Below are 15,093 nucleotides of genomic sequence, written 5' to 3' on the forward strand. Positions count from 1 at the left end.
CATCTGCTGGATCATTTTTTTTTTTTTGTAATTTTTCAGAATTTATACTGATTCCACTTTGACACATAATTATGCAATGTTTTCACCTGAAATGTGTAGGTTTAAAAGAACACCAAGTATATATTATTTATTAAAGTATACAGTATTGTTTGTGTGTGCGTGTATGTATATATATATATATATATATATATATATATATATATCAGCTTAAGTGTGACCTTTGCAACAGGCTGTAAGAGCCACCTTCGTTCTCACAGTAGATAGAAATTGATGCATCTTGATCACATCTCCACATGTATATATATATATATATATATATGTGTGTATAAATGTGTGTGTTTATATATATATATATATATATATATATATATATATATATATATATATATATATAATAAAAAAAATTCAAAAAAAATAAATAAAAAATTAAAAAAAAAACAATATTTCAAAAGTACATGAAAATGAATGAATAAACAACAATAAAGCAAGGAAAATGGTCTTCTTCTGTCAAGAAGTGACAATCACCACACATATATATATATATATATATATTATTCTTTGTGTAAAGGCTAATGTTCTTACCCCATTAACCTTTGCTCCATGCTACTCATGGCAAAATATATTTCCTCCCTCTAAAATTGAAAATGATCTTCAACCCATTTTAATTTTTAAATTTTCTTGCCTGATGAGATCAAATATGATCGAAACAGTCTGCACATCGTAGCAAGATATGACTTTATTTACATAAAAAATATAATTTGATCTCTTTGATTGAACACTATCAACGGCCACTGTTGAAATTCAATTATTCTTATTTTTTGGATATATTTCTACCTGGAATAAATATATATATGTGTGTGTGTGTGTATATATATATATATATATATATATATATATATATATATATTTGTGTGTGTGTGTGTGTAGATGTAAAATTTAGGTTCATTTTTTTTGTACTAACCCTTTATTTTAAGTTAATTCAAGTTCACACAACAGAAGAACAATCCAAGTGAAATGCCTTAATTTTATAACTAATTTTAAGCAGTCTATAATAAATTAATGCACGGTATTATTCATTTGTAACTTTATTGTCCTATTTTTACCTATATCTATATATGCAGTAGTTTCATCAATGTTAACTATTGTTAACATTGATGAAACTATTAAGTAATTTAATACCAAAAAAGTGTTATAAAAACTTATTCAAAAGCTAAATCAATTAGTATTAAAAAGTTTAAGAGTTCATACAGGTTTGCCTTTTCTCTCTCTCTCTCTCTCTCTCTCTCTCTCTCTTACTCTTTCTCTCTCTCTCTCTCTCTGAAAGAATTAAATAAAGGCCAAAACATGTTGGAGATACAGAAGAGGATAGCATTGATTTTTAAATTTGTTTGAAATTCAGTTGGATTTTGTTATTTGACATTTTTCAGGGTGACGTCTGGCTATTTATGGAAATTATGGATTTATCCATGGAAAGATTCTACATGCAAGTAGAGGAGTTAGACAAGAACATTCCAGAAGAATTTATTGCAAAATTAACATTATCGGTAAGTAAATAATGTAATCTGTTGATTGATACGGAAGCGTTTTCATCCAATTTATTCTTCATATTAGTGTCTTACAATTTATAAAGGCTACTTTATTTCACACATTACTGCGAAATTGATGTTATCAGTAAATAATCTATTTTGTAGATGTTAAACTTAATGAAGAAAGAAAAAAAATTTGATTATTTATGAGGATGAGTATTTGTTTACATTGGATTTTAAGATCACCATGAGATTGGAAAAATAATTTAAAAAAAAAGGAAGGAACTCTACAACACCAGGTGCAAAATAACAATGTCTAAAGTCATTCCATATTTGGTATAACAGAATGCGTTTAACTATGCAATTTCTAAAACTACATCTTAGGAAAAAAGAGCTGTTAGACCTGGCATAGTGATATGAGATTAGAGTGTGAGAGTAGCAACTAGTGATGGGACGATTCTCCAAATTTTTCCTGATTCCGATACAATTATCGATTCTGATTCTTTTAAAATCGCTAAATATTTAGCTGTAGAGTTTTTTTTTTTCTTTACATTACCTTAAAAAAAACAAAAAAACATATGATATATTTTGGTGAACGTAAAAATACACTTGTGTGGATATGACCTAAATCTATATCCGATGGTGAGGCCCCACCTTGCGGGCCTTGGAGTGTGGAGCCACCTTTTAATTGCCATTGCTCCCAGGTCCACTCTGACTCAGAGTGGTAGTACCTGTTAGGGTCCCAACTATGGGTTAAATAGAATCTGACCTAAAAAAAAAATATGCTCCATTAAAAATCTTTCCTCAAAATAACTAGGTTCGACATTAAATAACCTGAAAAAGGTTGATATGCCGTAAAACAAAAGCAACCAACCAACACTTGTGTGGATCATCTATAGATTTTAATTTTGTTTGTAGTGTAAAACTAAAACACATTTACAATTTTATCTTTAGTAACTGTAATGGAAAATTAAGTTTTAAAATGAAAACAAACCATTACAAAATTGTTTTTTAGCATCGGGAAGTAGGCACATTTTTATCCGATTCCGATACCTTAAAAAGTTCCGGTTTGCTCGATTACCAATTAATCGTCCCAACACTAGTAGCAACCCTAGTTGAAGTCAGTGTCTCTAATGATTCTGGCTTTGAACTAAAAGGGACAAAATAACTAAGCACTAAGGTCATTTATACAACATGAAAAAGAAATTGAAATCTTAGGAGGATTTCCATCATTCCAATAATTATAGGAGCAATTGGACTAGTGAACAAGGAATTTAAAAAACTACCTGGTGAATATACCCAGTGAATCAAGTGCAAGAGAGATATAAACAATTGCACTTGAAGGAACGGTTAAAATCTAAAAAAAAAAAAAAAAGAAAAGAATCTCTTGGAGCCTGAAATAACAAATGAAATTCTGGTATCCCGTAGGATGCCCCATTCCCAACAAAATCCGAATCATAAGGAGTTTGAAAAACAAAAAAAAATAAAACAAACAGATCTACAGTTTTAACATGTCTTCTTTTACACTGCGAAAATTCTGCAAACGCAAGAACTTTTAACTTTTCTAACTAAACTATTTACTCACTCGAAATATCTTTCACACCTACGTGTGAATTTGTATAACTATATAAAATATTTTTTGTTCCAGTCCAGAGTGGATCTTTGTGTGCAGTTGAATTTTCCACATATTAAAAGTCAACCTTGTGTTTAATTCTGTTCTCATATAGGGAAGCAAGTAAATCTCTGTTCCATTTCATTTTCTTGAGACGTATCTAATTTGATTGGTCTCACAATTCCTTCTCCTCTGTAACCTCTCTTTCACAAACATGATATTGCTTGTCACAGTCTGTACTAGAAATACTATTATGACATGTAACCCTAACCCTAACCTTTCTCTCTCTCATCCCCAATATGATCTTGCTCAGCCAATCTTTGATATGACTCTTCTCATCACTATCTTCTAAAAGAAAACCTTTTTTTTTCTTTTTTTTTTCTAAGATTGTTTGTGGATTGAAATACCTTAAGGATGTCCTCAAAATAATCCATCGAGATGTCAAACCATCAAACATCTTACTCAATTCCAACGGTGTCGTACGGATCTGTGATTTTGGGATTAGCGGACCACTTATTGATTCTGTCGCTAGAAGCAAAGATGCTGGGTGCAAAGCTTATATGGCAGTAAGTTGCAACTTTTTTTTAAGGTTTTTAGTTTCTTAAACTTGACTTGAATTACTTGTTTACATACTGTAGCGAGCTTCGTCACATGCTTGTAAACAATATCCCATCACACATCTTCAGCTAATCATAGAAAAGACTTGTCCTGCCTTGATAGAGTTCAAAATAGACTTCGTAGCCTCGTAGGAGATGTCCTTTTCTCTTCCTTGCAACCTCTATCTCACAGAAGAAATGTTGCGAGTCTGTCTCTGATGTATCGTTATTTTCATAGAAAGTGTTCGACTGAGCTTCAATCTATGGTCCCCCCTCGCCAAACTTTCACAAGAAACACTCGTCTAGCTGTAAACACTATCAATAATTCCCCCCACTCTTTATCTGTGCCTAAACCTAAACGTAGATTCCATGAACAAAGCTTGTTTCTTAGAACTGCACGCCTGTGGAATTGTCTTCCGTTTTCCTGCTTTCCGGCTGACTACAATATGGTTGTCTTCAAGTCTAACGTAAATAAGTTCTTGATGAGCCGTTCCATATAAGTTATCAAATGTAACAAATTTTCATTACTAATGATTATTATATTGTCCAATTTCTACTGTACACTCTTTAACCCTTATCCTTGAGTGGCCTATCGGCCTTGATAATGTGGTGATGCCTATGAAAAAAAAAAAGAAAAAAAGTCCAATGTGAACAAGTTCTAATTGAATCGTCCCCCTAAGTAATCCAAGTTACAAAATTCCCACTGTTTACTATGCTAAAATCACAATGACTAATGTATACCTATTAACCCTTATCCTCGAGTGGCCTCTGGGCCTTGATAAGCGGTGACACCCATGTAAAAAAAAAAAAAAAAAAAAAAAAAAAATCATTCAGTTGTCAAGGCAGCATACTTGTTTCAACCCTTATTTAGTCGACCTATCTTTTTATCCGTTTCTTGAATGGAATATTGATCACATGATTTATTGATGCTCCTTAATCTTTTGACTCCCAAATGTTTCGTCCGCTAAAATTTTAATCACGTGATTCCGATGTAACATCAATAAAATAAACCATTCATTCAAGTGCCGCTTGTTATGGATTTAGCTGAATACGATATTAAAAATCACTCTTTTGGTTCTTATGCACTTATGTTACTGGGCTGGTGGGTGCATTGTTAAAAAATTTTTTTTTTTTTTTTTTTTTTGTTCAGTGAAAATTTGTTTTTGGTAATGGAAAAAAAAAAAATATATATATATATAATTCTGATACATTTATGCTTTTGATTAATTTCAGCCCGAAAGAATTGATCCCAGGCAAAGTAGTAAGGATTATGACACAAGATCCGATATTTGGAGTTTAGGTATCACATTGGTGAGTTCGTTTTGTGTCATTTTTTATACTCTTTTTATCTATATATTAATAATTGACAATAATTTCATCGTCTTGTATACATTATCACGCTTCACCATAAAGTTTGTATATCTCTACTTATATATATATATAAAAGCCACTTTGTGTGTGTTCCTTATGGATTCTAAAAACGGCTGGGCTGATAAATTTTTTTTTCTTTACACAAATGTACTTTATGTATCTGGGAATGTTCTTATATAGGTTTTGTATTAGAATGGCTCTGATAAATATCAACAATCAATAATAAAAAAAAAAATCCAATTAAAGAATAAATAGTCTGATTTTGACCAAAGTTGATACTTTTCTACAACCTAACATCACAAGTGCGTTTGAGAAGTTTTAACACCGCACAAGCAAAAGAACCCGGCATATAAAATCAACAGTAGATTCTTTGATATGACATGGCAGCATTTAAAATTAATGTTTCTATTTAGAGCGCAATTGGACTATGATACTTGACTTCTGCATTTTAAACTTTAATTCAAGCCATTATATATAAAAAATATTTTTATAAAATGCGCAGTAGGTTTTCTACAGTAGACTACAACATATCATGGACTAAGTCGCTGCAGGGAGGTATATGGGTTTCCTCCTGGTGCACTGTGGTGGGTACCTGACTAGAGCAGGCAACCAATTGATATAATTGAAAAAAATTAGTGATTTCACTGATTTCGATGACAGTAAAAAGGTATTGGAAGCGTGAAACGTTCATTGATCCTAATTAAATCCCAGGCAACGTTGGGTCTCCCTGCTAGTATTATTTAAGTAACCTAGTATTTTCAGACGACCTGTTCTGGTTACCGTAGTCGACATTTAGAAGATTGTTGCTTAGAACCAATTATTATCTATCATTTTATTTGTTGTACTATGGGTGAACGTCCAAGATAAGAATAGCAGTCTGAATAATTTGAATGGTATAAGTTATCAATCCTCATCTCAAAAATTCTGAAATGAAAGAATTAAAAAAAAAAATTTAAAAAAAAATTTTTTTTTTTTAAATTTAAAAAAAAAAATTTTTTTTTTAATTTTTTCTTTAAATTTTTTTTTTTTTTCTAATTTTCAATTCCAGGTTGAAGTTGGATGTTGCTGCTATCCATACAAATTAAGCTTTAATCCATTCGAATTAATCCATCAGATCATCCACGAGGAACCACCGAAATTACCGAAAGGAAAATATTCTGAATTTTTTGAGAATTTTGTAAAGAATTGGTGAGTATTTTTATTTTTGTTGATTTATTTATCTTTTTAATTTAAAAATTTTTTTTTATATATATTTTTATTTTTTAAAATTTTTTTTAAATTTTATTTTATTTGGTTCTTATGTAGTTGTTGTCTCCCTGTTTCTACTTGCACTTTTTCTTGCTCACATTGTAACGGTGGTGAGGGTTGTCTGTTGCGCGTATATCTCATTATGTGTGTCTCTTATATGAGTGTACGTAGCCGTGATCGTCTGTTTATGTATGTATCTGTATTTGGCTGTGGTTATGTCTTATCGTCTAAGTTTCTTTTTTTTTTTTCATTTTTCTTAAACTTTTTCTTCTAGGGGATGGCACATCCAACCAGATGTCTGACATTTACCCCTATTTTAGTGAGTCCAACCAAGAGATCTTTTCAGGATTCTAGCCGTCCCTTTCAGTGCAATCGTTTGTATTTCACTTGCACTTGGTTCACCGGGTATGCTTGCTATGTACTTTTTAAAGTTCTTTTTTATAAGCCCAGTTGCTCCTATGATGACTGGTATAATTGAAACGTCTTTTAATTTCCAATTTCGTTTCATATCATACATAAGTCCTTGATACTTTGTTATCTTTTCCCTCTCAGCTCTGTTAAGCCCTGTATCATTGGGTACACTGACCTCTATTACGGTCGCTTTTTTGTTTGCTCTGTCCCAAATCACTATATCTGGTTTAACAGCTGTGTTTATGTGTGTGCATGTGTGTATAACCAAACTTTGACACACTTTTTTTCTGCTTCTTGGTTTCATTGTTTGATGCTACTGTTCAGTCTCAAAAGACAAAGGATACCCCCTGTAGGGGAAGCTGTACATGTAATTGTGAGGCAAGGGTTGCGCAACATCAACCACACCTCTCCTGAATTGGCACTGTTTGAGTCCAGTGGCAAGGAGAAGTCCAGGATGACTGGAAACAATGCCGAGATAAGCAGAGAGCACATACAGCACTTGAAAGGCCCAAATAGTCACCCATTTAGTACTGACCAGGGTCAATGTTGCTTAACTTCAGTGATCCAGCAGGAACCAGTGTGTCAACATGATTGTCATTGCTCATATCTGTAAAAAGAAACTGCATGCACGAAATAACAAGTCAAGGGCTTCCTGTAATTAGTGCTTGGTTTATTTCTCTAGGTCTTTGCCGTTCCACATCTTTTTGTTAGTCCACTTAACTCTGTTTTGCGTTCCTTTCTTTTTATGGCACATTCTTGCGCCATCTCGATGTGTATGTTCCGTCCAAAATCAGAAACCAGACTAACTTGCATGCGAGAGAAAAGCTATCTTTCTTTTATGCTATCCCTCTTTCTTTCACACAGCCGAATGACCTATTTCAGGTGCTATCTTCGACCTCAACTACAGAGTTTGGTATATGTCAGCCTCAACCCTTAAATTATTTTTGCACTAACCAACCTTCACAGCAAAATCACAATTTTCAACATGCCAGGAAAGATTACATATCAATATGACCCTATTCCAGATTCGTAACAGTGTGCCAACATCAGTAGACTTTTTTCTTTGTTTTAGTACAAAAAAAAAAAAAAAATCATTACCAATGTTTTTTTTTTAAAGTTTAACCTATTTCAAACTGCTATAAATTATTGCACAATAAAAATAATTAATTTAAAAAAAAAAATCCTTGTTCTTATTTCGAATTATATAATGAAGTGAAAATTTCATTTTTTTTATTTGATTACTAAATTTAAAAAGTTATTCTAGCAAATTACCTAACAATTTAATAAACAAAAATATCATAAAAATTGAATTTAATTTGAAAATACCATGAAAAAAAAAACTTTTTAAATTTAGTAATCCAGTAAAAAATTGAATTTTTACTTGATTAAATAATTTCTAATAAGAAAAATGATTATTATTTTAATTTTAATTATTTTTACTGTGCAATAATTTATATCAATTTGAGATTTGTTAAAGTGATGTTGTTAAAGCAGGGAACATGTGACATCACAATTCCTTGAACTTACTTTATCTACTCTTAAACCAACTGTTTTTTTTTTGTTTTTTTTAACTCTGTGATTATTAATCTTGTGTTTTTCAGTTTAACAAAAGAAAAACATCGAGCAACTTAAATACTATGAAAGAAAATAACTTTTTAAATTTAATAATCAAGTAAAAAGCAAAAAAAAAAAACATTGAATTTTCACTTGATTAACAAAAATTCAAAATAAGAATGATTTTTTGTTTTAACTTAATTATTTTTACTGTTCAATAATTTTTAACAGTTTGAAATAGGTTAAACTTAAAAAAGAAAAGACAAACATTGTTAATGACCGTTTTGGTAATAAAAAAAAAAAAGAAAAAAAGTTCACTGATGTTGGTCTGCTGCTACGAATTCAGAATAGAGCGATGTGAGCGAGGAAAAAAATTGAATTTTTACTTGATTTAAAAATTTGAAATAAGAAAAATGATTCGTCGTTATTTGACTTTCTAATTTCTATAATTCGTAGCAGTGGGCCGACATCAGTGGACTTTTTCTTCTTTTTTTTTTTACCAAAACGGTGATTGGCGATTTTTTTTTTTTTTTTTTTTTTGTTTTTTTGTTTAACTTATTTCAAACTGCTATAAATTATTGCACAATAAAAATGATTAAATAAAAACAAAAAAATAATTTTTCTTATTTCGAATTATATAATGAAGTGAAAATTTCATTTTTTTTATTTGATTACTAAATTTAAAAAGTTATTCTAGCAAATTACCTAACAATTTAATAAACAAAAATATCATAAAAATTGAATTTAACTTGAAACTACTATGAAAAAAAAATAGCTTTTTAAATTTAGTAATCCAGTAAAAAATTGAATTTTTACTTGATTTAAGAATTCGGAATAAGAAAAATGATTTTTTTTAATTTTAATTATTTTTACTGTGTAATAATTTATATCAATTTGAGATTTGTTAAAGTGATGTTGTTAAGCAGGGAACATGTGGCATCACAATTCCTTGAACTTACTTTATCTACTCTTAAACCAACTGTTTTTTTTTGTGTGTTTTATTTTTTTTTTAATTCTGTGATTATTAATCTTGTGTTTTTCAGTTTAACGAAAGAAAAGAAACATCGAGCAACTTATCAGGATTTGTTGGTGCATCCGTTCTTAAAGAGAGCCGGTGAATCGAAGTTTGATATGAAGACATACACCACAGAAATAATCACTGAGTATAAAAAGAAACCAAATATTTATGAGGGCGAATGTTTATAGCCAAAACAAAATGGCTGAAGATCATGCATTGCCTTAAACTGAGAGAACCCATTTAATTTTTCGATAATGCTTATATTTATATAAGCTATATCTTTAATATTGAGCACGTTTGTCCTTTTTCATAAAAGGACAACTTATAAACACACACACACACACAAACTAGCCACACTGATGAGCTGTGATACAGCGAAACAGTGCCATGTATGGATAACTATATATGTATATATATATATATATATATATATATATATATATATATATACCAGTCAGGCAGTAGATAAGAAAAGTTTACTAGACATCTTCCATCTAATATTAATATTTATATATTAATCCCATATATATAAATAATATTTATATATTAATTCCAACCAAATAAAAAAGCTCAATACATCGACAATAGGATATAGAGCTTGATACAAAAAGCATAAATGAAAACTGAAAATTAAAATTTACATGTAAACCTTATTTTTGAACAGATTTTTATTTTTTTATTTTTTGCATTCTCTTAAACTCCACAGAATAAGGATTTATTAATTTTCTTTGAGGTATTCTGTGGGAAAATAAAGTTTACATGTAAATTTAAGTTTTCAGTTATGCTTCTTTTATATATATATATATATATATATATATATATATATATATATATATATACACATGTGTGTGTGGTGTTTGTCGAAAAAAAACCCAGCAAAGTGCTCGATTATAAAGAAGAATTCAAAATAAGAGCATAATATTTATTTTAAAATTTTACAGGAGGTCAGGAAAACATCGGTACCGTCGGTTTCAAAACAGATATAAGGGGACTAAAAGAACAGATATAAACAGAGGTTGAAGAGAATCCCAATACTTTCCAACCATAAACTGATCTCCTATCAGATTTGAAAATGACAATGTCAATATTTTTTTTCTTTTGGACTTTTTGTAAAATTTAAAAATATATATTTTTATATAAGTTATGAAAATGGCAAGTAAGCTACACAGAATTTTCCACGTTTCATCCTCATTAAGACTTGTTCTGAATTTTAGAGATGAGGAGTGATTTTATTCTGTGGAAATATAGAGTTACTCCCCTTTACCAAAATCAAACATGGCGACTTATACACGCAAAGAAGGTTGGAGATTATATCAATAATCATGAATTAAAAATTTTTATACAATAACTGTTGCTTGTACGGCAGCATTGCTTCCAACAAGCATGTGCTTATATATAAACGCGTGATAACCACAACTTTTCGCATAAGTCTGACAAATTCTCACGGGAATGAAATGCGGAATATTCTGTGTAGCTTAATTGCCATATATATTTTCATAACTTTCTCTCTCTCTCACATATATATATATATATATCCATTCAACTTGAAAAAATAGATTTTTGGGGAGGGGGGAAGAAAGGGCTAACCTGTCTGGATGGATGAAGCTCTACCCGATTAAGAGGAGCAATTCATGAGAAAAGATAGGGAGATGATAATTAAAGTTACATTAGAACTTTATTACATTATCATGTCGATAAGAATGAGGGTAATTACGATAAGGGGAGGGGGGCTCTTTGGACCATGGCATTTCAAGGCTAAATGCTTCTCATCAGAAGAGGAGAAAAAACAGCATTGTACAAGAGAAAGGCAAAAAAGACAACACCGATGAGAAGCATTTAACTGAAATGCTGTGACCTAAAGAGATGCCCCCCCCTCCTTATTTCCCTTTCACGTATTGTAATTACCCTCATTCTTATTGACATGTAACTTGGGTTATTATCACCCTGCCTTTTCTCATATATATATGAGTGAAAAAATCAACCTCTCTGACTTAGAACGGATCTGTTCCAAGACAGCAGCTCTTGTACTCACAAAGTGCTCAACATCCTTTTGGATGGAGCTTTATAACAGTTATAAAGATGTAAAATGGCGTTATTTTGAAAACCTTATTGCAGTTTCACGGTAAATTCAGTTCTCAGAAGTGCATTTGTATTCAACACGTCTGGTTACATTTGATAGTTGACTTTGCAATTGAAGTGTATTCAGACATGTTGAATGGAGTTTCCACTTTTGATGATGGGAGTTACCATGAAACTGTGGTAAAGTATTAAGATGAGTTCATTTTAAATGTTTATTATTGTTATATATATGAAGAGGGAGATGGGGAACCTATGGGGAGACTGACTTTCTCATATGGTATGAAAATGGGGCACTATTCTATACTTCATAACACTCGCACGTATATGTATGTGTATGTGTGTGTGTATATATATATATGTGTGTGTGTGTATGTATATATATATATATATATATATATATATATATATATTACACTCCTATTTACAGTGTCTCCCCACGGTACAGAGTTAGACACCAGGGTCGTTTTTTAATGTGGAGAAAAGGAACAAAAATAAAAATTGTCTCAGTCATGAAGGATTTCTCCTCCACTAACAGAGAACAAGAAATTGAAGTGCAGCATCTGAAGAACAGATACTACACTTTGATGCATGTTTGTGTGTGTGTGTATATGTGTGTGTATATATATATGAGTATGCATATGTGTGTGTGTATATATATATATATATATATATATATGAGTATGCATGTTTGTATGTGTGTATATATGTATATATCTTTGAGTATGCATGTTTATGTGTGTGTGTATATATATATATATATATATATATATATATATATATATATATATATGAGTATGCATATTTGTGTGTGTATATATATATATATATATATATATATATATATATATATATAGTGTGTGTTTATATGTGAGTATGCATATTTGTGTGTATATATATGTTTGTGTTCAGAGTGTTGTTGGAACCCTCTGAAAAAATTCTTGCTAGGGCTTCACAAATGTCAAGAAAAAAAATATTAAAAAAATATTTTCTGACACTGGGTTTATATATATATATATATATATATGTATATATATATATATATATATATAAATTAAAAAATATACTCACACTTTAACTGTTATAAGCGTTTTTTCAGATAATGATTGCCATCTGTTTGAAAATTTCTGAACATGATTCTTCACTTACATTTCTTTTCTGCATTTCCTGCTATCCATAAATTCGAAGTGTGAGTACATTTTTTGAGACATCAGTGTGTGTGTGTGTATATATATATATATATATATATATATATATATATATATATATATATGTGTGTGTGTGTGTCCATAGCCTTGGGCCCCTGGAGGGGCATAGGCCATCTACAACTTTGTAGATGCTTTTGTAGCGGGGGAGTTCTTTTTTCGGTGTGAGGGTGCTGGCTCCACACCCACCCTTTGCAGAAGGTACATACAACGCCTAGCCTTCCCAAATATTCATCCATCTGGCACTGGCCAGGCTCAATGTTGCTTAATTTCAGTGATCTGGCAAGAACCGGTGTGTCAACATGATTGTGTCGTACTTGTGTGTGTAAGTATATATGTGCATGTATATGTGTGTATGCATGTGTGTGTGTGTATATATATATATATATATATATATATATATATATATACGTGATATATATATGGTATAAAAATGACTAGAAGATCTTTGTATGCAAAAACGAATTTATTCATTCCAGAAGTAAAGAAAGAAAAAAGTTTGTAATGAATTACAACAAATAAGCAAAGATAATGTAGAGGAGGGTGGGGTGAAAAAGAAAATGGGCAACCCGGATAAAATCATTTTTTGATAACCTCCTATAAGGTTTTTCATGTACGTTATTTTTTTTTTTTCTTTGTGAACAAATTTCGAGGTGTGATAGGATGATGTAAATACCAAAAAAAAAAAAAAAAGAAAGCATCTAATAATTCACAAAAATCATTTGAGATTTTGAGCATTTTTTTCGACCTTGGGGGTCTTCTTTTTCTTTTTGAAGATTTTTGTTTTATTCCGAGCCCCATTGATAATAACAAACTAGTCATTATGGAAGCCTGAAAAGAAGTCAAGGGTTATTGTCAGCTTAAACACGTCTTCACTTCTAGCATGGCTGCTACTGGAAGGGTGTCAAGGCAAATCAGTTCTTTTACTTTTTTTTTTCTTCGGTATTTCTATTGTGAAGCGATTTATTGAAATAAAATATAAGAAAAGGACATTATTGAAAAAATATACAAAAAAAAAATAACAAAATTATAAAAAGATAAAAAATAACAATTAGTCTTTATTTGCACTTTTAATAACAAGATTAAAAAATAAGTTATTTTATTTGAAATTTTATAAGAAATTTTATAAGAAATATGTTTATACAATTATAAAAATACGTTTTTTTTGTTTTTTTTTTTTAAATAAGTTTTTTTTTATTTAGATTTATATAATAAATATGTATTTATGAAAGTATAAAAATAAACTTATTGGAATCAAAATAATAAAATTTCAAACATCATGAAAAAAAAAACGTATCCAATATGTAATATTCCCAAAATAGTTTTAAAAGATTTTAAAGGGTGTTTTCAATAATTCTTTAAAAAAAATAAAACTAATGTCAATAATTCATAATTAAAATAAGACTGAAAAAACTTTTCAATGATTCTTAAATAAAAAAAAAAAAATACAACAGAAAAACGTTATAAAAAAAAAGAAAAAGAAAAAGAGTGCATGAGCAGGGGAGATATAGGTGTGAGAGCAAAAAAGCGAAGGAACTGATTAGCCTTGTCACCACTTGCGGGAGCAGCCACACTGGAAGTTAGTAAGTACGTTAGCTGACTATAACCAACAAAAGAAACGTTAAATTTTTCAATATTTCTGTTATTTCTGATCTTGTTAGGGTTGAATTGTAAAATTTGATGTTTCTCTTGCTTGACATTTATTTGTGATGTTATAACAGGTGTTAATGAAGAGACTTTTTGGAATTCTCTTGAGTATAATATAAAATAAAATATTCCAAATAATCTTTGAAATGATCGTACATCATTTGTTGTTTGAATTCTTGCAACTAATATAAATGATGTGTTAATTTTATTTATCTTGGCCTACTTTATGTTATCCAGAGGGCAAAAGTGTAAACTATTGCTATTAAAACTCTCTCTCTATTCGTCTCACTATCTTTCTGTTTTCGCCATCTTTTTTTCTTTCACCTAGTCCATTCCTCTCTAGTTGAACGTACACACACACACACACACAGAAACTCTTCTCTATATAACAGGAATGAGTTGACATTTTCTTTCCAAATTATTAAATAATAAAACTTAAAATCATTCCTCCCCCAACGAAAATTGGCCCAGAAGCCCTTAAACCTCTGAACAAAAAAAATCTTAACTTTTTGGGTATTTGTTTTATTGATTTTGAGTTTAAACCAGACATACAAACATACGAGATGCCTTAAACAAGCTTCCAGTTTTTTTTTTCGTTTGGACATTTTTATTGATAGTACACACCTGAAACTCTAGTTGAAGTAATCTCCTCTGGCTGCAATGCACTTGTTGTACCGTTCAAACAACTTTTGGAAATCTCCATGGAAGCCCTCTTGTGTGAGCATCTCCTCAATTGTCTCATAACGACAGCCTCTAAGGTTTTCTTTGAGTTTTTTTATTTTTTATTTTATTTTTTTTTATTTTATTTTTTTTTTTTTACACAGTGATC

At 30.2% G+C, this 15,093-nt stretch overlaps 1 protein-coding gene across 2 annotated transcripts in view; it reads left to right on the plus strand.

Moving 5' to 3' along the window:
- Positions 1-15,093, plus strand: part of LOC145266586 (dual specificity mitogen-activated protein kinase kinase 6-like) — a 64,991-nt gene that overhangs the window by 36,177 nt on the left and 13,721 nt on the right. For both annotated transcript variants that reach the window (XM_080122432.1, XM_080122433.1), the window contains exons 4-8: positions 1,428-1,544; positions 3,525-3,704; positions 4,968-5,045; positions 6,154-6,293; positions 9,362-9,481. In XM_080122432.1, coding sequence (XP_079978558.1) covers positions 1,428-1,544; positions 3,525-3,704; positions 4,968-5,045; positions 6,154-6,293; positions 9,362-9,481 — 635 coding nt within the window. The remainder of the gene's footprint in view (positions 1-1,427; positions 1,545-3,524; positions 3,705-4,967; positions 5,046-6,153; positions 6,294-9,361; positions 9,482-15,093) is intronic.

Source organism: Euprymna scolopes, chromosome 41 (genome assembly GCF_053919585.1).
Source record: "Euprymna scolopes isolate OS-2025 chromosome 41, ASM5391958v1, whole genome shotgun sequence".
In the NCBI taxonomy this organism is placed as follows: Eukaryota; Metazoa; Mollusca; class Cephalopoda; order Sepiida; family Sepiolidae; genus Euprymna; species Euprymna scolopes.